The sequence below is a fragment of the Pristis pectinata genome, chromosome 21 (assembly GCF_009764475.1).
Source record: "Pristis pectinata isolate sPriPec2 chromosome 21, sPriPec2.1.pri, whole genome shotgun sequence".
Classification (NCBI taxonomy): Eukaryota; Metazoa; Chordata; class Chondrichthyes; order Rhinopristiformes; family Pristidae; genus Pristis; species Pristis pectinata.
In genome coordinates, this window is record NC_067425.1 from 18,150,744 (window position 1) to 18,176,531 (window position 25,788).

Consider the following 25,788-nt stretch of genomic DNA (forward strand, 5'->3'; position numbering starts at 1 on the left):
GATACATGGGATTGTGATTATAGCTGTTACAGAAACATGGCTGAGGGAAGGGCAGGACTGGCAGTTCAATGTTCCACGGTACAGATGCTGTAGGCATGAAAGAGGTGGAGGTAAGAGAGGAAGGGGAGACATGTTTCTGATTAGGGAGAACATCATATCAGTACTTGGGGGGGGGGGGGGGCAGAAGCATCCAGTGAGGCTATATGGGTGGAACTCAGAAATAAGAATGTGGTGATCACTTTGTTGGGATTGTACTATAGGCCAATAGTGAGCAGGATTTAAAGGAGCAAATATATAGGAAAATTGTAGATAGCTATAAGAATAATGGGGTTGTAATAATAGGTGACTATACTAAAGTAGGTGATAGTGACCGAGACTGTATAGTGCTAAGGGCTTGGATGGGGTGGAATTTGTTAAATGTATCCAGGAAAGTTTTCAAAAGCAATGTGTATTTGGCCCTACTAGAGAGGGGCAACACTTAACTTCCCATTAGGAATTGAGATGGGGCAAGTGACTGAAATGTCAGCGGGGGAGCAGTTTGTGACTAGTGACCATATAGTTACGGAAAATGATAGGACTGGTCCACAAGCTTAAGTCCTAAATTGGGGCAGGGTTAATTTTGATGGCATGCGATGGGAACTTGCAAGAGTTGATTGGGAGAGGCTGTTTGCAGGTAAAACAACATCTGGCAAGTGGGAGGCTCTTAAAAGTGAGATAGGGAGAGTTAAGGGCCAGCATTTTCCTGTTAGCGTGAAAGGCAAGGCTGGCAGGATTAGGGAATCCTGGTTGACAAGGGATATTGAGGATCTGGTCTGGAGAAAGGGGGCATCTGTCAGGTATAGGCAGCTGGGATCAAGCAAATCCCTTGAGGAGTATAAGGGATGTAGGTGTACACTTAGGAGGGAAATCAGGAAGGCAAAAAGAGGACATGAGATGGCTTTGACAGATAAAGGTCCTAAGAAATATTAAGTATATTAAGAGGTTAACTAGGGAGACAATAGGGCCCCTTAAGGATGTAGCTGGTCATCTATGTGTGGAGCCACGAGGAATGGTTGATGTCTTAAATGAATTTTTCTGGTTTGTATTTACTGTGGAGAAGGTCATGAAAGCTAGAGAACTAAGGCAAGAGAATAGTGATGGCTTGAAACACAACCACACTACAGAAGAGGAGGTGCTGGTGGTCCTAAAGCATATAAAGGTGGATAAATTCTTGGGGCCTAACCAAGTGTATCCTAGGACATTGTGGGAAGTCAGGGAAGCAATTGCTGGCACACTGTCAGAGATATTTGTATCATTGTTAGCCAATGGTAAGGTACAGATTGGAGGGTGGCTAATGTTGTCTTTATTTAAGAAGAGCTGCAAGGACAAGCCAGGGAACTATAGGTTGGTGAGCCTGACATCAGTGGTGGAAAAGTTACTGTAGGGGATTCTGAGAGACAGGATCTACCTACATATGGAAAGGCAAGGACTGATTAGGGATAGTCAGCGTGGTTTTGTGCATGGGAAATCGTGTCTCACGGATTTGATTGCAATTTTTGAAGAGGTGACCAAGAAGATTGAGGGGGGGCAGGATGATAGATGTTGTCTTTGAGGTCCCAGGTGGTAGGCTGATCCTGAAGGTTAGATCACGTGGGATCCAGAATGAGCTAGCCAATTGCAAAAAAAGATTGGCTTGATGGTAGTACTGAAATGGTGGAAGCATAGGGTTGTTTTTCAGGTTGGAGCCTGTGACCAGCGGTGTGTCATGGGGATCAGAGCTGGGTTCACTGTTTATAATCTATATTAACAATTCAGAAGAGAATATAATTGGCATGGTCTATAAATTTGCAGATTAGTGGTATAGTGGACAGTGAAGAAGGATATTTTGGATTACAGCAGGATCTCAAACAATTGAGAAAGTGGGCCAAGGAATGGCGGATGGAATTTAACTCTGACGTGCGGTGTTGCATTTTGGCAAGTTAAACCAGGAAGGACCTGCACATGAAATGGCAAGGCTTTGGAGAGTGTTACAGAACAGAGACCTAAGGGTACAAGTACATAAGTTCCCTGAAAGTAATGACACAGATGGACAGGGTGGTGAAAAAAGGTATTTGGTACAGCCCTGTCCATCACTGGCACAGCACTGCTCACCATTGCCAGCATCTACAGGAGGTGCTCCCTCAAGAAGGCAGCATCTATCATCATGGATCCCCACCATCTGGGTCATGCCCTCTTCTCACTGCTACTGTCAGGCAGGAGGTAGAGAATCCTGAAGTCCCACACCACCAGGTTCAGGAAATACTACTTTCCTACAATCAGCAGGTTCCTGAACTGACCTGCACAACCCTAATCCTACCTCCGTAATGGAACACTATGAATCTCTCTCTCTCTCTCTCTCTCTCTCTCTCTCTCTCTCTCTCTCTCTCTCTCTCTCTTTTCACTGTCTTGTACAAGTTATGTATAATTTATATTCTGTATGTTGTCTGTAACTATGTGCCAGTGATGCTGCTGCAAGCAAGTTTTTCATTGTACCTGTACCTCACTGTACTTGTGCATGTGATAAACTCGACTTGACTTTACTTGATTTCTTCAGGGCATTTACTACAAGAGCTGGGATGTCATGTTCCAACTGTACAAGGCACTGGTGAGACCACACCTGGAGTATTGTGTGCATTTCTGGTCACTGAGCTATAAAAAGGATGTCATTAAGCTGGGAATGATGCAGAAAAGATTCGCAAGGATGTTACCAGTCTGGAGAGACTGGATAGGCTGGGGCTTTTCCCCCTGCAGCATAGGAGGCTGAGGGGTGATCTTGTGGACGTATATAAAATCATGAGGGGCAGAGATAGGGTAAATGGTCACAGTCTTTTTCCCAAGGTAGGGGAGTCTAAAACTAGAGGGCATAGGTTAAATACGAGAGGGGAGAAATTTAAAGGGAATATGAGGGGCAACTTTTTCATAGAGGATGGTGGGTATATGGAATGAGCTGCCAGAGGAAGTGGTAGAGGCCAGTACAATTACAACATTTGAAAGGCATTTAGACAGGTACATGAATACGAAAGCTTTAGAGGGATTATAGGCAAGATGCAAGCAAAGGGGACTAGCTCAGATAGGCAACTTGGTTGGGATGGACAAGATGGGCTGAAGGGCCAGTTTCCGTGCTGCATAACTCTGATTCTACAAGCTCCAATAACGGGGAGCACTACATATACAGTGAACTGTTGGAATCTGGACGGCATTGCCTGGAAGTGTGGTGGAAGCAGATTTGACAGTAGTATTCACATGAGAAGTGGATAAGTAGTGGAAAGGAAACAGCAATGCATGGTTCTGGCGAGAGAGCAAGAGAAGGTGTTTAAGTGGATTGAGAGCTCCGACAAAGAGCTGTTACGTGTAAAATGGGCTGAAAGGCCTCTGTCTATCTCTGTTTTAGAAATATTTAGTTATTGCAAACTCTTGTAATTTTAGCCCTTTATATTTGTGATTAATTATATAAATTCACTGCTGAGGATGATGGAAAGGCTTTTTTTATTGCCACTCATGAGATACTGGGCATGCTCAGAACTGTATAACGTCCTTAAAAAGAAAATTAAGAAGTGTTCTTTAAATGGGAAATTCAATAGTGTAGCAGAACAAAACCTAACAACAGCATAATTAATTAAGTGTAACTGGAGACTATTCAATTCACATATAAGAAAACAAAAATCATGAAAAATGTGAGGACAAACCAATCTGGAGCTGATGGAGGATATTCCAGGGGGAAAAAGTTGATATCTGGGGAAGTGGTGCTTTGCTTTGGTCTTTTTGATAAGGTTTCAGAAGGATAATTTGTAACCACTACTCCCATCCAAGCCCTTAAATTCCAGCCCCACTTGTACCATTGGGCACTCTGCTGTCTGTCAGTGATGATGCACTTATTATGTCATGTACACCTTCAGAGATTTCAGCTTCAAAGTTGTTGTCTTCCTGGATGCAGAGGGAGCACTGGCATCCACCCACAAATTAAATGGATAGAATTAATTTCCTTACCTGTGGGGAAATCTGGTGAAGGGTCATAACTCCATCTGGACAGCTGCCAGACTTAATTTTAGCAACACAGTCAATGTTGAATGGGAGTTTGAGAAGAATCTCTGTGGCACTGGAAATTCAGTTCAATTTGAGAGGCAGCTGTGGACTTTTTTTAGTTATTGACCTTGTATTTGATCTCTTCTTGTGATTATGGTGCACAATCCTCATGCCTAAATAGGAAACAGATAATACTTTATAGGTTTTGTTTGCAGAGAGACCTAGGGTTTGCGTGCTAAAGCCACAAAGACTCAGGACAAACCAATAAGGCCATTTGCTTTGAATAAACATCCAAGATTCTTGGCTTCATAGATTAGGGCATAGAGTATAAAAGGTGGGTTGTTTATCCTCTGCACCATTGTGCCTCCCTGTTCAGCCTTCAGCTTGGCCACAGTGACCACTTCTCAAAGGACATCAAAGTCTTGGAGCAATTGTAAGGGAGAGTTGCTAGAATGGGACCATGGAAGAGGGACTTCAGCAATAGGGAGAGACCAGGAAGGTTGGGAGAGAAGCTGTGGATGTGATCAGAAGTGTGAAGCAGTTTTGATAGCGTTGTAAAAGAAAATCTGTTGCTCTGCTGCCTGCTCTTTTCTCTCCAAAACTTTCATAATAACGGAGGTTGGGTTCATGGTTGGAGCTTGTTAGAGGCGATTGGGCTAGACGTACTTGGAATTGCCGTCCTCCTGACCCTGCACTTATCTGGTCCAGAGGTGAAGAGCCAACCTCACTGGCCCTTTGCACCCTGGAGTCAGACAGCAACTGGACCTCAGGTGGTATAGTGGTGAGGCCCTGCCCCAGAAACCATCTCTGACTGGTATTGGCAGGAGGCTTAACTGGGGTGGGCTTTGTTTTCTCTCATTGAAGCTATCAATTTTTCCGATGACTCTGACATTCAATAACATTTAAAAACTTTTGAAATAATGCAAATAATTGAAGTAATTCAATAAGAATATAATAGGAACAAGAAAAAGCCATTGCTAATCAAATTTTTGGTTTCAGCTCCACTTTCCTACCTGTGTACCATAATCCTTGATTCAGTAGATCAAAAATTTGCTATTTGTCTGTCTATTCAATAATTCTACTCTACAACTCTCTGGGTGGAGAATTCCAAAGATTACCACCCTCAGAGAGAAGGAATTCTCCCTCATCTCCGTCTTACTGAAAACGCCTAAACCACCCAAGAAACAACCTAAACATTAAAATGAAATCATTCAGAAGGAAGCTTGGTTTCCTCTTTCGTTCCTAATCTGCGGGCCAAGAATTCTCAGTGAAATCATTTGGACTTCAGATCCCCACACCAGCCCCTGATACTGGATCCAAGTGTTGGGAGATTTTACTGTGGGAGTCCATGGGGAGCTTAGTAACAGGATGTTGCCGCCCCCCCCCCCCCCCCTCCCCCCCCCCCCCCCCCCCCCCCCCCCCCCCCCCCCCCCTCCAAACCTACCAGCAAGTCTGGACTTGTAGAGCATGCATAACTCCAGGACTTGCCTCCGTCTGAATGGCTGCACGCAAGCACTTTCCAAACAGCATGATTCAAACCTGATTTTCTATAGAAAACACAGTCATAAGTCAGAGCTTATTGACCTGAAACACACTTTCCCTTGTCAAGATTGTAGCCTGACCTGCTAAGTATTTTCAGCAGTCTCTGTTATCTTGGTGTCTCTGCATCTGTAGTTATTACTGGAAACCATGTATGGATTATTGTTGGAGTAACCAGAGGTGAAGTGAAGACCTCTCAGCAATGTCAGAATATATAAGTGTTTCCACAAATGCTGTCCAGTCCCAATATGTAGCCCTTTATGGTGTTCAAGGAAAAATTAAACAAAGTTGAATGAATGACTTTATTTCTGTTCTGAATGCTAACCTTTAGGTCAACACTTTTATGGAGGCCAAATTCTTTTCAAATAGAAACATTATTTTATACACTGGTAATGTTGGAGCCACTTGTTTTAATGACAGGTAATGACTCGTGGCTTTGCGGCTGGTGTGTCTGGCTGGTTGTGGCTGGCTGGCTGTGTGACCAGCTGTGCATTTTGGAATTCCAGCTTGCACACTGTTGGCATAGGTCAGATAGGCACTCTTTCCCCCAGATCCCCCCATTGGGTCCAGGAGTGTTTCATCAGTTGCTGAGCTGGGGGGAGGTGAATACGCTTCATATCTGGCCCCTCAGCTTCACAGGCCAATTAAGTCGGTCACGTGCATCTAGCGTGACCCCATTCATTTGAATGGAGTCACTGACCTTTTGAAGATTAGGAGGGTCAAAGAGTCAAACAACCTGGAAACAGGCCCTTCGATTCAACTTGTCCATGCTAGCCAAGGTGTCCATCTAAGCTAGTTCTATTTGCCTGCTTTTGACCCATATCCCTCTAAACCTTCCCTATCTATGTTCCTGTCTAAATGTCTTTTAGATGTTGTTATTGTACCTGCCTCAACCACTTCTTTTGGCAGCTCGTTCCATACAATTACCATCCTGTGTGTGTGGAAAAAAATTGCCCCTCAGGTTCCTATTAAATCTCTCCCCCCTCACCTTAAAACTAAGCCCTCTAGTTCTTGATTCCCCAACCCTGAAGAAAAAGACTGTGTATGCATTCACCTTTTCTATGCCCCTCATGATTTTTATACACAACTTTAAGATTCACCCTCAGTCTCCTACACTCCAAAGAATAAAGTCCTAGCCAGCCCAACCTCTCCCTATAAACCAGTCTTTCATGTCCTGGCAATATCGTCAGATCTTTTTCTGTACTCTTTCTAGCTTAATGCCATCTTTCCTACAGCAGGGTGACTGAAACTGTACACAATATTCTGTGTGGCCTCACCAGCATCTGGAATATAACATCCCAACTTCTATACTCAGTGTCCTAACCGATGAAGGCTGACATGCCTAAAGCTGCCTTCACCACCTTTCTCTATCTAGCAAGGTTTTTCTTTTGCTCTCTGTGTTTTTAAATTAACTATCAATATTTTTTATGTATAAATAATATTTAATTAATCTTTTAAATTGTTTCAAATACTTGCAAATTGCTCTGACCATCAGAAGCCTTTGGAAAGCAGTGAAAAGACCCCCTTCCAATACTATTCTATCCTTTCCTTGGGGAGTAAGGGAACCAAATCTGTGTACAGTACTCCAGCTGTGGCCTTGATTAAGTTAACAATATAACAGAAAAAGAATTGAGGGAGGAGGTCAAAAGAACTAAAACAAAAATTGTTCCACATATCTACAAAGAAACGAGCATAACTTGAACCTCACAACAACACCTTTGACTTTTGAGAAAGTGAATGGAGTTGAAGGAGAAGTTATTCAGTGTAGAAGTGGAGGGGGGATTGGTTGATCCTCTGTTCAAGGAAGAAGTGAAGGAGTTCTCAAACACCCTGGTGTGGGGTGGAAGCAGAGAGGGACTGGATGTCCACAGTGAAGTTGGAATCTGGATCTTGGAAAACGTCAACATGCCAGAGGCTATCAGATCTTACAGATGTAAGTGGGAAGGGACTGAACTGGGAGAAAGAATGGAGTCCAGGTAGGAAGAAATAAGTTTGGTGAGGTAAGAGCTAATTGAAACAATGGGACTGATTAGACTATTCTGCTTGTGGATCTTGGAGAGGAAATAGAAGCAGGCTTTGCAGGTTGGTAGATTGAGTCTGGAGGTTATGGAGGGAAGATCTCCTGAGGAAATAAGGTCTGAGACCATCTGTGAGACAGTGGCCTGATGTTCAGTGGTGGTATCGTGGTTCAGCGGGAGGTATGAAGAGATGTCTAAGCAATGATGTTCAGCTTCCGCAAATTAGAGATTCATATCCCAAACCACCACAGTTCTGCCCTTATCAGCAGGTCTGATAATGACGTCAGTGTTGGTCATTTGTGAGTGGAGCCATGCCGTTTCTCGGGGTAGGTTAGAGTGAGCAATGGCAGTAGAACAATTGAGATGGTCAATATCGCATTGGCAGTTAGTGATAAGTAGATCTAGAGAGGGTAAGAGACTGGAAGGAAAGGTCTGATTGGATTGGGAATCCCAGAGAAGGGGTCCACACAGAAATAAAATCCAAGAGCCCAGAAAAGCAACTTGCTTCATTGGTTTCCACTTTATATTCGAGCACACAAGGAAACCCAACTGAAACCTTCAAATAATTCTTCACACACTGATGAATTAATGCAAGAACAAAAACAAAATACTGTGGGTGGCAAAAAATCTACATGAAAAGTATTAAATGCTGGAAGAAAGCAGTAGGCCAGGCAGCATCTGTGGAGTAAGAAACAGACTTAACATTTGTGTTCAATGGCCTTTCATCAGAGCAGTTCTCATACATTATTAATGTGGAAGTATTGCATTTCCCTTGGCAGAGTTTTGTCTCCCCAGTGTATTGTCCTAATGGCTCACCATTCAGACAGAATAAATTTATCCATTCCACTTTCTGCCAATGCAGCACATATTAACCTTTCAGCTGGTAGTTCAGCCTTTTTTGCTTAACTATTTCTGGAACAAAGGCATTTTGAAGACTGATAAGGGAGGACATCTTCCTTTTCATCATTCATCACGTTTTTTTTCAAGACAGGTATGTTTCAATGTATTATAGGCATGTTGAAGATCCCTTATGAAATAAGACGGATAAGAAATAGGATAATAGATCTGTTAAATTATTCAATTATTCACTAGTCAAGCAAAAGGCGATTGGAGCAGTTAGATTTTGAAACAAAACATATTTGATGATGGGAGAAATGACCAAAATCTCAGATGTTCTCAAAACGTTCTCAACTGGACCAGATTGTTCTGGGATCAAGCTTTGATCTAGGGTACAAAATTCTAAGCCTGATTATTCTTAATGTGGGATTGTGGGGGTTCTACCTTTCACATGAACTATGAAAACAAGACCCTGTGTGCTTTCTTGCGCGAATCAGAAAGGTCTCAGTTCCCATGGATAACACTTGTCCTTCAAAGTTTATTTTGTAAAACTCATCTGGTCATTATTAGTGTGGGAGCTTGCTGTGCACAGATTGGGTGCTGGGCTTCTAGCATCACAACAGTGACTAAAGATGCCCCATTGGGATTCTGAAAGGGGTGGGAAAGATGCTGTACAAGTATGTTTCTATTAAAATTGGACAAAAGTCTTTTGAAGAAAATGTGATAAGTACAAAGAATATAAATATCAAAACAATGAACTTCCAAAAGTAACAGCATTTAAAAATAGTGTCCCCTAAACTTTAACTTTCCAAGTATTGTTGGATCCTTTTCCTGGGATCTCCAACCATTCTACCATTGACTTCTTTGGAAGCCAATGGACAGAACTGAGATCCCTTGTTCACTGACACACTTCTGGGATTAAGATCCAGGAATGATGGGTGGTGCTGTAAATATTTATCATTTTTAAGGTTGGTATACAAAATTGAAATTCAGATGATGGTAATATTGATACATTGCCACATATTGACAGACGTTTTGAACGTCACTAATTCCTTTCAGCAGGAAATCCAGTGTGCATCTAATGGGACATCAACCAGTCTGATTACCAAACCCAGTTCCAAAACAATAGAGGTATAGAAATGAAGGAATTGAAACAGAAAATGCTGAAAAGAGAAACAATGGATTCTGAAATACTAAAAAAGTTGAATTTATTGTAGGCTAAATATCTGTTATGAAATCTAAACCTATAAAATATGTGCAGGTACAAGTTCTTCAAACCATTCGTCCATTCAGCTGATATTCTATAAACTGAAATTTACATTCCTATTTCAAGGGGAAATCGGGGACCAGAAATCAAAGATATTTTGTTTCTTTGCTCTTAAGGTCTGCTCTTCCACCCAACACCACTTGGTAGATTTTCTCTGAGCATTAAATGCAACAAACCATAAGCACATTTAGAAAGCCATAAAGCTATCAATAGAACCCACAAGTGTTCATTAGGGGGTCTTTTGGTCAGGCATTTCTTTTCCTGACTCTAGCTCTTTGGAAAGCACTCAATAGATTCTTGATATTATTCCCAAGGAGATGATGAGGAAAGGAGCTCACAATGGGTATTATTTTATTAAGTAGACCACAGAACTAATAAATGTCATTAGAAAAGAAATGATGTGTTTCATTTTATTCCAGCCATGTTTTGTGGGTTATTAACAGGGAATGCTTAACTTTAGTTGTGACACTGTGTATGTTACATATTGGTGAAGTCACATTGTTCATGTTATTCAAATGAGTTGGCACTGTTTGAATTGTTTACCATATTGCAAATTATTTGAGAAGTATAGCAAACCAAACAGAAATAAAGACAAGTTCAACTGTTTTTCTTTTTGGGTTTCCAAACTGCTTTTGAACTAATTATCTTGTCATCTTATTTCTTCAGAGAGGCTTCACAATGCATTGGCTAAATACCTGTCTCAAGGGAGAGGATTCTAATACACAAGCTGCATATTTTCAGTGCTTGGTAACCTCACTCATTCACACATGGTGATGTATGCTGCTTCACTGATGCCTGTCAAAGAGGAGGTGGTCAAGTTTAACAAAATGCAGCTATTGGAGAAACTGCTTCACTGAGATGGAATGATTCCCAGCCGCGAAGTCTAACTGCACTTGGGTTGAAGTTAGGGAGAAAGGGCATGGCCAAACCCTTTGTCAGACTACAGAGATTTCTCCGACGGACACCCATACTCTTTGTTTTCCTCATTGTGGCCTACCTTATGGCTGGCAGTCTGCTGCTACTGCAACGGTCGGGGTTTTCCATCCCACTGGGCCAACGTGGTGCCTCTGACGGACAGGCAGTGCCAGCTTCTGCCTCAACTGCCATAGAGAACGTCGCTTCTGATCCGGAAGCGATGTATAACATGAAGTACAAGTCCAGAATTCCTGTAAGCATGCAGGTGTGGGATGAGCCAGTTCCTAATAGGAAATTTGGACCACGTTGGCTGATTTCAGGGCACCCAGAAATCGGACATTTGAGAAGGAGGTGGTTTAACAGCTTTGTGAAGGAACAAGAACCAAGGCTACAACTGGAGATCGGAACAGTCAAAAAGACTGTTGGGAGCAAAGGTACTGTTTATAATCACTCATCCATTTTCTCCTTTTTGACTGCTTTCTTTAAATAGATCATTGATTTTTCTGTATTAAATTTTCAACACTTGGCAGAGAGTGAAATATTCCTCCCATGAGGAATATCGAAACTGAGCTAAGATGAGCTTTGAGATAGTATTGGTTACGTGGTGCTCCATAGGGTGCAGGGTAGTGTTGTTCACCCAAGAATCCAAATATGGCTAATAGTATTATTGAGAAGCAAAAAGAAAGTAATAGATACTGGTGCTAGGCAAATGATGTTAACGCTTATTTGTATGCAGAGTGGATATTCTTTTGACCTCTTTTGGTAATTACGTGAGATGAATTTTTGAGTGTTTTTAGTGCTGTCTGCCTTACTTCATAACCACTGCTTGGCAAAGGATGGTCACTCCCATCTTTAATTATAAACTGGGAAATATTTCACACATGGATGTTAGCCCTGTTGACCCTATTTGTTGGGGAACGAAATGCTGGTAAGGGTGGTTAGAGTGAAGATTCTGGACTCTTGAATGGTGAGGGGTCACTTTCACCTTCTCTGACTGGCTGGTAATCTGGTTTAGCAGATTGCACACTATATCATTTGATACAATTGATATAAAATGGAAGGGAAATATGGGCAGTAGTTCTAAAAAGAGCAAATGAACAAACTACCCTGTCATGTTACTACCTAAGTGGTGAAAGTGAGAATTGCTGTCTGGGAGACAATGACTATGTGGGTACTTCGGAATTTGTATTTTGTTGATTCTGCTTTTAATAAAAGAAGAGGTAGGGGTTTTTTTTTGCTTGTTGTGGATGATTGCACAATTTTTACTTCCAGGATGCATTGGCCTGCTGTGCATGAGTTCTGCTTGCACTTCTGCCACACAGTGAATGAATTTGTGGCAGAGTCGGAGAGTAGCTCCACTTGCATGTCTCCACAGCGGTCCCTGACTCTGCTTCATTGTTGCCTGACCGCAAACCGCATTACTGTGGGCTTGTGACAAATGATGGTGGTTTCTCTCTCACCTAATTTGGAGTGCCCTATTACCATAGGACTTCCAAGTAAGTGGCACTTGCAAGTGCCCCAGGCAGAGACTCCAACAGTCAAGATCATGACTGATGGGTTTCTTTAAGATCACTCAGTACAAAGCTGAGCTCTCTCGTACCTCTGTGTCACTGGGTGTGTTTGAAGTGTTATGTACATTTTGACAAGTGTTTGCTTAATTGTAGTGAACTCTTTCTGGTGACTTTAAAATCTTTTATTATTGCTTAAACTAGTAAAGTTTTTATACTAGTTCAAACTACCTGTTCTATGACAAGAAGCAAATCTGTTTGGAAATTATTAAATTCTAGCCATGTAAACAATTGTAGTCCTATATTAACAGTACTGAACACACTTCAAAGATGCTGCATGGATATCAGAGGAGTGATAACTGGAGATTTTCACTGGGTTTACTTGATGTCTTTGTAATACTAAAAAAAAGTCTTTAGGCTGACTGCAACTCTTGCAATACCCCTGCTGTAGTCAGTGGGCTGAATCCAAACTCATTTAATTTAATGCCAGCCAGTCTTGGAGTCCATGCTGTTCCCACAGAACAGTTTCTAACTAGGGATATGCACATTTCTGGGGAGAGGGGCCGGAGTGTTGACCCATTCTGTTTGCAGTGAATGGGAGTCTGCTCCAAAGTTGCTGGCAGTCTTCATGAATTACCACCTTCACTGGATCAAATCCAATCAGCATATTGAGTTAATTTCAGATATTCTGTCCCACTCAGTGAGATCACTAATGTAGATCACACACAGATTCTGCTAGGCACGCCTGATCGAGTTAGATTTTAGTCATCTCCTCCATGCAGAGTTTGACAGACTGGTCATTCAGCAAGACATTAAGAAATGCACAAACAATATTACATTGTACACAGAAGCTTATTCTGTGGCTAATATACTGCTTAAGCACCTGGGAAACCACACTTAATGGTATTACAGCACTCAAGAAACCACCTGTTCGGGAGGAGAGAACTAGATGTACTATCAGGTACTTTTCAGTTGCACCAGAAACAGTTTTGACATTGCCTATTGTGAGTATTAATCATTACTGAAATCTGAGTGACAACACAGTTAAATTATTTTATTCAGAAACAAGACTGTTTTGAATGAAACAGTTCACTGTTTCTGAATAAAATATTTTAACTGATTTACTGGTTTAAAAAGCTGCCTTGAGATAAATGGATAGTGTTTTTTGATAGAGCTCAGCATGTGGATACTGTGTGCAATTACTTCAGTTTTGGTTAGATAGCTTTCAGAGCTAAAGTTGTAAAATGGTGGTCTAGAATTTGCAATGAAATGCCATCCTTTCCTTGCATAGAATGCTGAATTTTCCAATGGCAACTGTTACAGCCAAATGTGAACAGTTTTCTTTCTGAACACTCTCCAAAGCTTTACCCCTTGTGGAGTCCATCGAGGAGCGAGGTTATGACAATTTTCACTCTTGCAGTGGGAATCCACAAGAACCTACTGTGCAAGGTTGAATCTGATACAGGCACAGTTTCTTCATTGATTTCAAAGGTGGGGAATGACTGCATGGGACTATGTAATAATTAACTTGGATTTAAAAAGAAATTGTTTGACTTTACTTAAATGTCTTTTGAATGTTTGTGTCTTTAAATATTTTAACTGTATTATGTTTTTAATCTTCAGACTTTTTAATGGTTTGAATTATTTTAATATTTTGTGAATACTGGAAACTTTTTTTTGACAGTTGTTTAACATAGGCTGTGGGAGATCAGTGACTGGTTCTCCTGCCATTTCCCTTCCAGTGCAGTTCCTCAGTGTGTGGGATTGTTGTCTTGACTCCGTGGGGGGAATAAAAATTCTGTACGTGGGTTATTTAGTTGATCCATATCTTGGTTATCTACGTATATATTGCACCCAGCTGCTTTCACTGTTTGGAATATAATTAAACTATCCAAAAGAACTTCTAAGTCATTTATCTGGATACGATTACAGAAGGATCTTTTGAAGTGGTATCTTTTAGAACACATTTTGAAATGAAAGTGGAAAATACAAAGACATTTCAAGAAGTACTCACTTAAAAAAAAATGCACAATTTTCATTACTTGAAACTTTGCAAAGAGCAGGAATGTCCACCTCTGACTTTGAAAGAATTCAAGTTTCTGTACTAGTGGAGCTTGAGAGGCCCATGAGGAGGACATTAGAGGAACTGCTTCTAGGTGACTAAAGCTTCAGGTGAGGTTTTACACTGGGGATAAGGATTGTTGGTGAAGGCTTGGATGCAGATTGCAATGTTACCTCTGTTCTTAGTTGAGGAATTGGATTATTGTACGAGGATGTGGGGAGCCAAGAAATAAGAAAAATAACTGAAATATAGCACTGCTTCTCTGATCCTATTCAAAAACTCATGAATTGCTAATAATGTTTTTAACCTTCTGTTAGGATTAGAATGGCAGCCCATTTAACTGGCAGCCCATTTAATCGCCATTCTCTCCCTCCATTGCTGCTGCACAGTGAGGCTACTCCAACAGCTCCTTCCGAATTGACCTCTACGATCTCAAAGGACAAGGGTAGCAGGCAAGGGAAACACCACCACTTTCGGGTTCCCCTCCAAGTCGTACACTATCCTGATAGGAAATGCTCCTTCATCATTGCTGGGCTCAAATTCTGGAACTCCCTCCACCACCCCTCACCCTGCCTCCCCAACAACACCGTGTGAAAACCTTCACCAGTGGCAGCTTGCCACCATGTTCGAAGGGATAGTAATGGATGAACAATAAATGCTGGCCTTGCCTGCAATGTCCACAATTCAGAAAAAGAAGCTTAAAAACGGAAATTTATCCAGAACTTAAAGCTATTTGTTCCTTTTCATTGCATTTGCAAAGAACCATGACCATAAGTTGATTTGAACCCTCAGGAGCTGATGCAAATTAACAACTTGGATAGGCAATTCATGTTCCTGAAATCTCCTTGCATTATGAAGGCTAAAATACCAGTTTTGGGGGACAGCTAATCACCTACATTCTATAGATTGGCCCACTGGCTAAGGAGACAGTTAGAACCAACAACACAATGTCAATTGTGAAAGAGTTACCTGCAGAAATGATGCTAGCAGTAACAAGTACACAGAGACCCTTGCAATACAGTCATGCAAATCTTGATGGAATCAATTTTGGTGTTTATTCCAAATCAAGGATTTCTAATTAAGCTGCCTTTCTGAAATTGTATCAGAACTAACCAGTTCTGTCCTGCAGAGTACTTCCAGCATTCTCTTAGTATTCTGGATCACCAGCAATGACAATGTTCTGTATCTGACAGTCTTATTATTTTTTTGTTTCTTGCCTCTGATCTCACAGATCATCTGCAATTAACAAGCCTTCACCACCCCCTCACAGCTGGCATCACCAGCCCACTTGTGTTGCAGTCTCTCCTGGTCTGTACCCTAATATAGAAATTCCCTTTGTTCTCTCTAACCCCTGCCTCTTCTCTATAACTTACAACAAGCTTGTTTCTTAACCTTACCCTGCTCTAATGAAAGGATTTTGACCTGATACTTTGATTCTCCTTTACTCTTTCTCCAGATGGTGCCTGACCTGCTGAGTATTTTCAGCATTTTCTACTACTGTTTTAGTATTGGCTCTCTTCTCTTTCAAGAAAGAGACATCCACCCTAAGTTTATAGCCTTTGAAGCTATGTATATATCTCTTATTAAAAATCCATTGTATTTATGTTGTATCAGTCTTATGGGAAGAAATTTGTTTTGAACAGTGAAGCAAAAAGACTTGGAAAATTGGGTCTCCCTGCAGGAGGAAGCAAGAAGGGACTGATTTGCCTTGCCATCAGCTGTTTGTGGTTACTGTCTGAGATGAACTTCACTTTCCTCATCATTATGTATGATCTACCATCTTCACAAGAGTACAAAAATTGCAGGAGTAGGCCACTCGGCCCCTCAAGCCTGCCCTGCCATTCAAAATGATTATGGCTGATCTGCCCTAAGCCTCAGCACCACCTCTGTGGCAATTTCTCAGAGCTCAAAAATGTATCTACTACCATCTTAAATTCCTTCAATAATATACCCTCCACAGCCTTCTGGGATAGAGAATTCCTGTGTTTCATCACCATGTTCATCTTTGGTTTAGTGTCTCATAGCTATAAGCTAATTGCATCATCTTTGTTTATTTTCTGTTTCATCTATTGAGGGCACAGTGTTGATTATTAATATCTGTACCTAGCAGTGACAGAAATAGAATGTTGGCAGCTGCTTGGGTCCTGCTGTTTTCATGCTTTGCTGGTTTCTTCAGGAAAGGCAGTGACAAAGGTTAAGCTGTGACGTACTCCTAAAAATTGTCTTAGCAAGAATGAAAAGCGAACAGGAGAGAGTTAAGAAAATCAAAAAATCTGCAGCTGCTGGAAGTCTGAGATGTACATAAAAACAAGAGTGTGTGTATGGGTCAGGCAGAGAGAAAAACAGAATTAATGTTTCAGGCTGAAGGGCCTTCGTCAAAGAGTTAAGCATTTGGCTCTGGAACATAGAACAGTACAGCACAGGAACAGGCCCTTCAGCCCATGATGTCTGCACCGAACATAATGCCAAATTAAACTAAATCTCTTCTGCTTGTGCTTGATCCGTATCCCTCCGTTCCCTGCACGTGTCTACCTAACAGCCTCTTAAACTTCACTATTGTACCTGCTTCCACCACTGCCCCTGGCAGTGCATTCGAGGCATCTACCACTCTCTGTATATTTTTTGGAACTAGCCCTGCACATTTCCTATTGAACTTTCTCCCTCTCGCCTTAAATGCATGTCCTCTAGTATTTGACATTTCTACCCTGGGGGAGAAAGATTTGGACTGTTTACCCTATCTATACCTCAGGTAATTATATAAACTTGTAACAAGTCTCCCCTTGGTCTCTGATGCTCCAGAGAAAACAACCCAAGTTTGTCCAACTCTCCTTATAGAAACGGGAGTAGAGCTCACAGAGGAATACTCAATGCTTCACATCCTGAGGCACAGGCATTTGGCATTAAGATGATTGACCAGCTTCCAGCAGGAACATTGGAGGTAATGGACTGCCAGGGATGTCCTAAGCCATCTCCACACCCAAGCTGGCAGCCCAAGAGCCAACGTGGTCCACGGTGGATCCGACTCCACATCCAAGTCCTGTTGCAGTGAGAGGCAGACATGCAACACCATTTGGTGTGTCCAATGCTCAAGGACAACTCCTGCACAAGCAGGACCTTGCCCATGCCCAGTTTGTGAGTATTGAAATGGAATATAACTTCTGACATACACAGAAATAAAGATGTGCATCTTCTTTAACATAAGGTTTCTCATGGTGTTTCGCAGGAGGGTAACAACAGGAATAGAATCCACTCTTACACCACACACTGGGATGACACTATCATATCAGAGCCATTAATTCCAAGCTGCAGATATCACTGCTGTGACCATCTGCAACTTTTCTAACTACTTCATAATCCAACTTCTAGTTTAGACTTTTGCCACATTATCCATTGACTCCCTGAACTATTTGTTTTGACCACATTATTTCATTCCTGAAAAATTTGGGTCAGAATTGCTTCCCACTGTTGAAACATCTGTACAAGAATCTTAAACAACTGCATCCAGCAGCTAGAGTGGCAGGCATGTTCATTGGCGATAGATTTACTGGACTAATTGACATCCATTGCAGCAAATTAAAAGCTTCTTGATTGCTTTTTAATTATCCTTAATAAGCCTTTAACTCATACTAATTTGGTAAATGATATAACAGTTTGTCATTTTGCCCTGTTGACATTTTAAAATGCATTGTACAAATTAGGTTCACTTGAACAGTGCACTTCAAGAGAGCAACTACACAGCATTAACCTCTTCTGGAGATGTTACTCTTCTGCCACAAATTAACATTCCTTGTGTCTTCTGTAGTCATAATCTAAGGGAAAATGCAGCAGGAGATAAACCAAGTTTTCCTGTCTTAGTTGTTGTGCATCTTGTAGTAAAGAATAGCTTGTGTTAAACATAATTATGTATTTCATTGTGATTATTTGTATATTTACCAGTGAAGTCATACTTCAGTGTACAATTGCACGTTAATGCTTATGGGAGCAGGCTTGGATTAACCCATTTTGAAAAGAAGCTTTCTTACCTTTCACTCTGTACAGCAACCTACCTCATCAATCTGGACCGATTGTCTACAAATTAACATTTCAAAAGCAAAGTCATCTTTAAGTGAAGTTTGATCATTCCTAGCAGTTTTGTATAGTCCTGCGTACAGGCACTCCCTGTGTTACGGCATTTCAGGTAACAGAATTTCACTGTTATGGAATTCACAAATTGCCACCAAAAAATCTAGGCTATGAAATAAAAGTTCGCTCTTGTGAAATGTGTGAAAATAAATAAAACACACAATTTATTTTTTTTTCAACTCCCGTATCTTGGCACGTGTAGATGATGTGGCTTTGCATTATGCAAAATCGATAATGGATGATTTTTTAGGAACAAACCTCCATCCCCATAATGGGGGGGGGTTCAACTGTATTTGACTAAAGGGTGAATAATCAATTGAAACTAATGGGATTGATGAGATAAATTACTGTGTGGAGTGAAAGGTAAGGAAGCTTCTTTTCAAAGTAGTTATTCCAAGCCTGTTCCTGTCTATGGTCAATAAAGCCAGCAGCTGACATGTATTTACATAGAGAGCAAGGAAGGGGGGGGGGGGGGTGGAGGGTGGTGAGATGAAAAAGTGGTGAGAGAATAGATTCAGAAGAAAACAAGATATTGTTGTTTGCTGCACACAAATTGGCTGTCATTTTTCTTTATTTATTACAATAGTGACCACACTTCATACCTGCTTTAATGGCTGCAAAGTGCTTTGGAATGAACTGAGGTGGTGAAAGGCTCTACAAACAAAAATACAAGCTCCTTTTTCTCTTAAGCTATTTATTTTATGTGCATTAATGCATTTGCTTCTTGTAGCACAAAGCACAACTTCAAGGCATGTGTTCCCTTGCAAATAAATCCTTTTGGGATTCACCAGCATTCTGCACAGAATTTTAAAATCTTAGAGTATGATTTTTCTTTTGAAGCTGTAATAAGGGTGTACTGCTTTGTGCACTTCGTACTCCTTTTTCAAAGAAAAAATGCTTTCAGTATTTTCATCACTTAATCTATTTTACGGGCCACTACATTGCAGGAAGGATGTAATTTTAATCTAGAGGGGGTGCAGATGAGACTCAGAAGGATATTGCCAGGACTGTAAGACATCAGTTACAAGCAGAGACTGGATAGGTTGAGACTGCTTTCCCTGGACCGAAGGAGACTAGGGGTAATTGGAGATATTAAAAAAATGAGGGCATAGATAGGATAGACAGTCTTTTTCCTGAGATAAGGGAATCTAAAACAAGGACATAGGTTTAAGATGGGAGGAGGGAGATTTAAAGGGGATCTGAGGGGTAAGTTTTTCTACACAGAGGGTGGTGGGTCTATGGAATGAACTGTCAGAGGAGGTGGAAGAGGCAGGTACAATTACAACATTAAAAATACATATGGACATGGGTAGGAAAAGTTTTTAGAGGGATAAGGGCCAAATGCAGGCAAATGGGATTAGGTTAGAGAGGTGACTTGGCTGGCATGGATGGTTTGGGCCGAAGGGTCTGTTTCTGTGCAATATAACTCCATGAATCAGTGCTACAGTCTATAATGTAATTGCAGTTTTTGGATAATTGCTTTGCTGCTTTGATATTTTCCCAAGGAAACTGTCAATTTGTGAAAAGAGATGCAAATTATGTCAATCTTCAAATTAAAATTATAATTCAGAAATCTTGCAAAACTTCACCTTGATTCTAGGGCCATTTTTAATACTGCAACTAAATTAAAGAATTAAGTTTCATAAAATACAGAATATGATCACTTTCGCATTAAAGATAGAGAAGTTGGTTAAAATGAAACAATTTAAACTTCCTAAATACAAGTTGTCTCTTGGGGAACCTAGAATAAGGATTCCATAGGCCGGAAACTGATGCAGCAAATATTGGCACTAGAGAGAGATCCTTTTATTAAGTGCCTGATTTTGGCAACTTCCAGTGGTTGTAGGTGCAGTTAAACTGAATGACCTGTCCTGTTCCTCTCAATGATTCCTGAAATAGCATTTTATCAACTGGCTTGTCTTTCAATGAGCTTGAATGCAGTGCAATTGCAACCCATGGATGCAAATTAAGCTTGCCACAGAAGGTTAAAGCGGGTCCATTCTATTGTAAGTGTTCAGTTAATGGTTGGTGGGTCTGAATTACTTTTAAAAAAAACCCTCTCTGCCAAGGAAAATTTAAGCATTACATGTGCACAATTGCATTTCTTCTCATTTTTATCATTAGATATTTGTCTATGAAACAAGTATTTTGATCACAGTAAGTTTCTGTGCAAAATATCATGGAAACTTCAAGAGAAAGTGCAAATGTAAGTAATGCCATGACAGGGAAAAAATTGGCCCATTGATGGTTAAATGTAATGCAGTACATTCATCACCTACTGCATAACATCTTCACCAGCCAGAGGCATTACAGTAAGTCAAGCCAATTGTTATTATCTGCATCACACAACTGACTGAGTTAATGGAAGTCAACTGAAAATTTAATGCTGAAACTAAATTTCATTCATTCAAAGAAAAATTTGAAGAATTTTGCTTTGAATATTTGAATAAAATTTAGTTTCAGCATTAAAATTTTTAGTGTTCTGTTTCAAATAAATGATCCTTAGAATTCCCAAACAGTAAGTGTGATGTGGAACTTAAGGCAACTTTGTTGTGCTTTACAGCAACACACATTGGATGTTTCAGAGATGAATCGAAGGAGAAGGCTCTGAAAGGAGCAGTGTTTTATGACTTTCGTAAAATGACTGTTTCGCAGTGTCAAGACAGTTGTGCAGAAAGGTAAGGGAATGATGGGTTCAACATTTAACTTTATTCTCTGCATTTACCTTTTCCCATTTCTGCCTTGATCCTTTTTGGCTGTGATTATGACTGGGACCCCATTAAGGTTATTCTGGACTTGTTAAAGGACTGATTGGTCTTAAAAGATATTTGGTCCTCTCCTCCCAAAATTCATCCAGTTAATGTCACCGGCTCTTTTATTAACAATCTTTTTATTGGTAATTAAGTCTGTTGAAGCATTTTGCTACATTTTCATTCATTTTATGAAGAATTGGTCACTTAGGGACACCACTTTTTTTAAAAACCAAACATCCATTAATTTGCATGCCTGGCTCTCAAAATCATTGGAGTCGGCTTGCATCGAGAATTGGATAATTTTGGAGTGCTCTGTTTTCTTTAAAAAAACCTTCTTTGTAATCTAATGGTAAATTTGTCTCCACAGAGGTTACCTTTATGCTGGTCTGGAATATGGTGCAGAATGTTACTGTGGAAATCGAGTTACTTCAGCCAGTGCAAGGCAGGAGGATTGCAACATGGAGTGCAAAGGGGAGAAGCACACAACCTGCGGTGGCGTGAATAGGCTGTCAGTGTATAAAGTAGAAGACCTTCGACCGAGCAACAAACGATGTAGGTTTCTTTCTTGGAAATATTTAATGGAACATCATGCAGCAGCAAATTATAGTATGGTATTAATTTATGCAGCAGTACTTTAAGCCCTTTAGTGGGGATTCTTCTACACTCAACAATACTTCAGCCAATTTATCTGCATTTATTTGTGCTATCCAGTGTATTCCAATGCAACATATTTCACAGTATTTTAATTCACGACCTTGTACATGTATGTTTTTTTTGGTAATGTGTATACAGGGAAGCCACTGTGCAACCAGGAAATTAGACAAGAGATTTCTTTAAGAGATTCCTTAGCCAAAACCCAAATGATCTGTCCTCATTGTGTCTCTGAGGGTCCCGTTGATGAATCAGCTTCTGTTCTTTTTCATCTGTTGTTGGTATTAGTTCCAGCATAAGCTATCCATCTTGTGAGAAAACCTTACAACATAAGTATTGTAGCTTTTACTTCGTCCCCACTGTTCTGCATCTGTCCTCTTCCTAAAAGGACAGATGTCGAGTGGAAGAGAGATACAGCGCAGAAACAGGCCTTTCCGTATTAGAGTCTGCACCAACCACTGACCACCCTTTTTACTCTAATCCAACATTATACCAATTTTTTTTTTAATTCTCCCCACATCCTCTTCAACTCCTCCAGATTCTACCACTCACCTACATACTAGGGGCATTTGCAGTGGTCAATTAACCAACCAATCTGCATATCTTTGGGATGTGGGAGGAAACCAGAGCACCCAAAGAGAACTCTCACGGTCAGAGGGAGAACATGCAAACTCCACATTGTTAGAGGTCAGGGTTGAGCCCAGGTCTCCGGCGCTGTGGGGCAGCAGCTCTACTGACTGTGCCAGTGTACTGCCTCATAAGTTGTCCAACGTGAGGCTCGAACCCACAACCCTGAGATTAAGAGTCTCATACTCTACTGACTAAGCTAGTTGGGCTCCATTTTGATTTCACCCTGGACCAAGCACCCAGACTTCTAAATAGGGGAAGAATTCAAACTGGGCACCATAGCCATTAATATGAATTCATATTTGAATTACCTTTGTAGAATAGAAATTATTTACTTACTTAGAAATTCCTACCCAAAATTCACTTCATTGATACTGATGCAATGAATCTCAGAATTAATGACTTGGCTAAGACACACCTACCCTACAGTCTGGGATTGAATTTCCACCTAGTTGTTTATTAATGGTTGTTGAAAGATAATCCACACCATTGTCTTCAAACTAAGCCTTTACAATGTGTCTCTGTGTTTATGATGGACATTCCCTCGGTGACTGGCTTGGCAAGGCATGCTCCCTAGAGGTGCTTCAGGACAGCTTCTCTCTGCTGTAAAACTAGATGATATTACAAATACCATAAAATCTGGTGTATAAGTCACATATGTGTATATGCAGCTCTCCTTTTTGGGGACTTCAGTTTTAGGAAAACACTACCTTCCATGAAAAATCCAGCATCTACTCACAACTTATCCAGTAACTGAACATTGTGGCCACTAACATGAGCTGCATAATGTGGGAAAGCTCATGCAAGGTTATATGCAAATTTCAAATCACCTTTCCCAGCAGACTGCAGATGTTAGTGCAGTTGGGAAGTTCCATAGGCTTCACTATTGAGGTAGCAGGAATGGAGACTTGGTCCAACAGCATGGGAGTGTCCAGTCTGGCACTGGGAGTGGGGAGCTGAGTGTCCAGTCCACCGCTGGACATGGGGAGCGAAGCGTGCAGTCCTCCACTGGGAATTGGGAGGCCTTCCTGGCACCAGGAGTGGGAACAGAGAGGTGATCTGGCAGCATGAATGGGAGGGTAAGGTGAAGGGAAGAACCAACATCAGAGGCAACACGACAGGCCACATGTGATCTCAGTTGATGTCATGACCCCCAGAATGGAAGGTTTACTGATGTAACATGGCTAAAAGTTGTTGCCCAACCCTGCCCTCACACTACAGGATTTATGCTCTCTTCAAAAAAAAAACTGGAGAATTGACAGATTTTCCTGCATTTCTTGATCAGAGCATCATCTTAAATTTCCAGGCACAAATTAAGAAGATGCAGTGCTGAATCTTTGTCACGAGTTAGCCCAGACTGTACGAGAAGGTTCCTACCTTTTTTCCCACAGTCTGGAAAATAAAATTTCTGATGTAGATCTATTATGTGCAATCTGTTTAGTTTAATACCCCACATGAACTTGATTGAAACTAAAGAATTCATCATTAAATTCGTCAACCACCTTCTTTCAGTGGAGACTGTTTATGGCCTTGGAGATGATCATGTGTGAAGTATGTGTGCTCAGTGGGTTCTTAACCTTTAACAAAGTTCACAGCAGAATGTATGGTCTTATACACATGAGACTTGAGGAATTCCAAAGGAAGTATGTGCTGTTTATTCAAGAGCTCTTCACAGTCTGTCTCCCTGGAATTTTCTATAAATATTGTTGCAACCCAGTCAGTCACATGGCACAATCATTTAAAGTAATAATCATTGTCCACAGCCTATTTTGTATACACTTCCCTGGATCTGGAAGAGCCCATTCTGATTTTGGTGCAAAAGCAAAACAATGCAGATGCTCTATATCCGAAATGAAAAGAAAGACTAAATGCTAGAAATATTTAGCAGTTCAGGCGGTATCTGTGGAGATGAAAACAGAGTGAACGCTCAAAATCTTGCAGTTGTATAAAACTTTGGGTCATATTTGGAATATTGTGTGTGGTTCTGGTTGCTATATTACAGGAAGGAAGTAGAGGCTTTGGAGGGGGTGCAGAAGGGGTTGACCAGGATGTTGCCTGGATTAGAGAGTATTAGCTATAAGGAGAGATTGGACAAACTTGGATTGTTTTCTCTGGAGCATCGGAGGCTGAGGGAGATCTGATAGAGAGGCACGGATAGGATAGATGAGTCAGCCTTTTTTTCTAAGGTGGAAATGTCAAATACTAGAGAGCACAACTCTAATGTGAGAGGAGGAAAGTTTAAAGGAGACTTAAGACAGGTTTTTATTTTACACAGAGTGGTAGGTGCCTGGAATGTGCTGCCAGGGGAGGTGGTGGAAGCAGGTACAACAGCAACATTTACAGGTACACAAACCAGCGGGGAATGGAGGGATATAGACCACATGCCGGCAGATGGGATTAGGTTCAATTGGCATTTTGGTTAAGTAGACATTGTAGGCTGAAGGGGCTGTTACCATACTGTTCTATGTTGCACTTCATGATATCTGAATTAATTTAAACAAAACTTGAGAGAAAATAGTATTGCTTAAAATGCATGACAGTTTGTGCTAAGGTGGGTTGAGCACCAGCCCATTAAGTTACAGGTTTGCATTGATCTGGAGTTGGGAGAGTGGATGTAAAATTTACTAGTGAGTTCTGCATGTGACCCTTGATATATTGAGCAGCAGCAAGTTGAAGAGGTGCAGTCTGTCAATTCACTTTCCTCCCAAGTCCAGTCCTTTGCGCTGACCTGCGTTAGACCACACCTTTCGTATTCCAGTCAGAATCTTTAGATACTATTGAATGATGCTCATTTTGGCTGTAGCTCAGATTTTCAGTGTATTTACCAGCCGCAAATTAACATGAGGTAAAAACCTGAGTTTCAGGTTCCACCCTCAACAAGTCCTTTGTTTCACATTGCTTCTGAAATTTAAATGGTCAGCACTAAATAGTAGCAGGCAGATGATTGAGAGGCAAGAGAAACTCTACATAGGTTCACCTCTGCAGTCAGACAAACTAACATTTCCTCATACTTCTAATGACCCTCTCCAAGCCAATACTGGTAGCATCTTTTTTTACAGAATGTTACAGCAACAATGCCAAGATTTTGCTCTGTACCAGAGGTCAGTCAATCTCTTTATAAATAATGTTTGTAGACTGAGTAAAATAGTTTCTTGCATTTACAATGCAGTGAGGATCTGATGTCCATTCCTTGATCTTAACATTTCTCCAAAGAATTTGGTGTAGGATTTTATTCTTCTTATACTACCTATTTAATAAGGAGCTGCTTAAAGATCGTGCTAGGTGGACAGCAGTTCAGGATTTGTTCTATGTTGCATTATCACTGGTGTAAATCTTGGTCTTCACTGAATCAGAAAACTACATGGGCTGTCCATTGACATTCTTTAAAATGAATGGGAAAATTGTGAGCAATGTTCTACTCTATAATACCAGCAAGCATGGTCCCTCC

General features: G+C 40.9%; 1 protein-coding gene and 1 non-coding gene across 2 annotated transcripts in view; one reads left to right on the plus strand and one right to left on the minus strand.

Annotated features, from left to right (window-relative positions):
- The first annotated feature begins 10,368 nt into the window (after window positions 1-10,368).
- The window catches only part of LOC127581358 (WSC domain-containing protein 1-like), a 44,678-nt gene continuing 29,258 nt past the window's right edge, over window positions 10,369-25,788 (plus strand). The window contains exons 1-3 of the mRNA XM_052035717.1: window positions 10,369-11,051; window positions 20,873-20,987; window positions 21,430-21,614. Coding sequence (XP_051891677.1) covers window positions 10,622-11,051; window positions 20,873-20,987; window positions 21,430-21,614 — 730 coding nt within the window. The 5' untranslated portion in view covers window positions 10,369-10,621. The remainder of the gene's footprint in view (window positions 11,052-20,872; window positions 20,988-21,429; window positions 21,615-25,788) is intronic.
- Window positions 22,477-22,549, minus strand: trnak-cuu (transfer RNA lysine (anticodon CUU)). The gene has a single exon. It is a non-coding gene; the product is annotated as a tRNA-Lys (tRNA).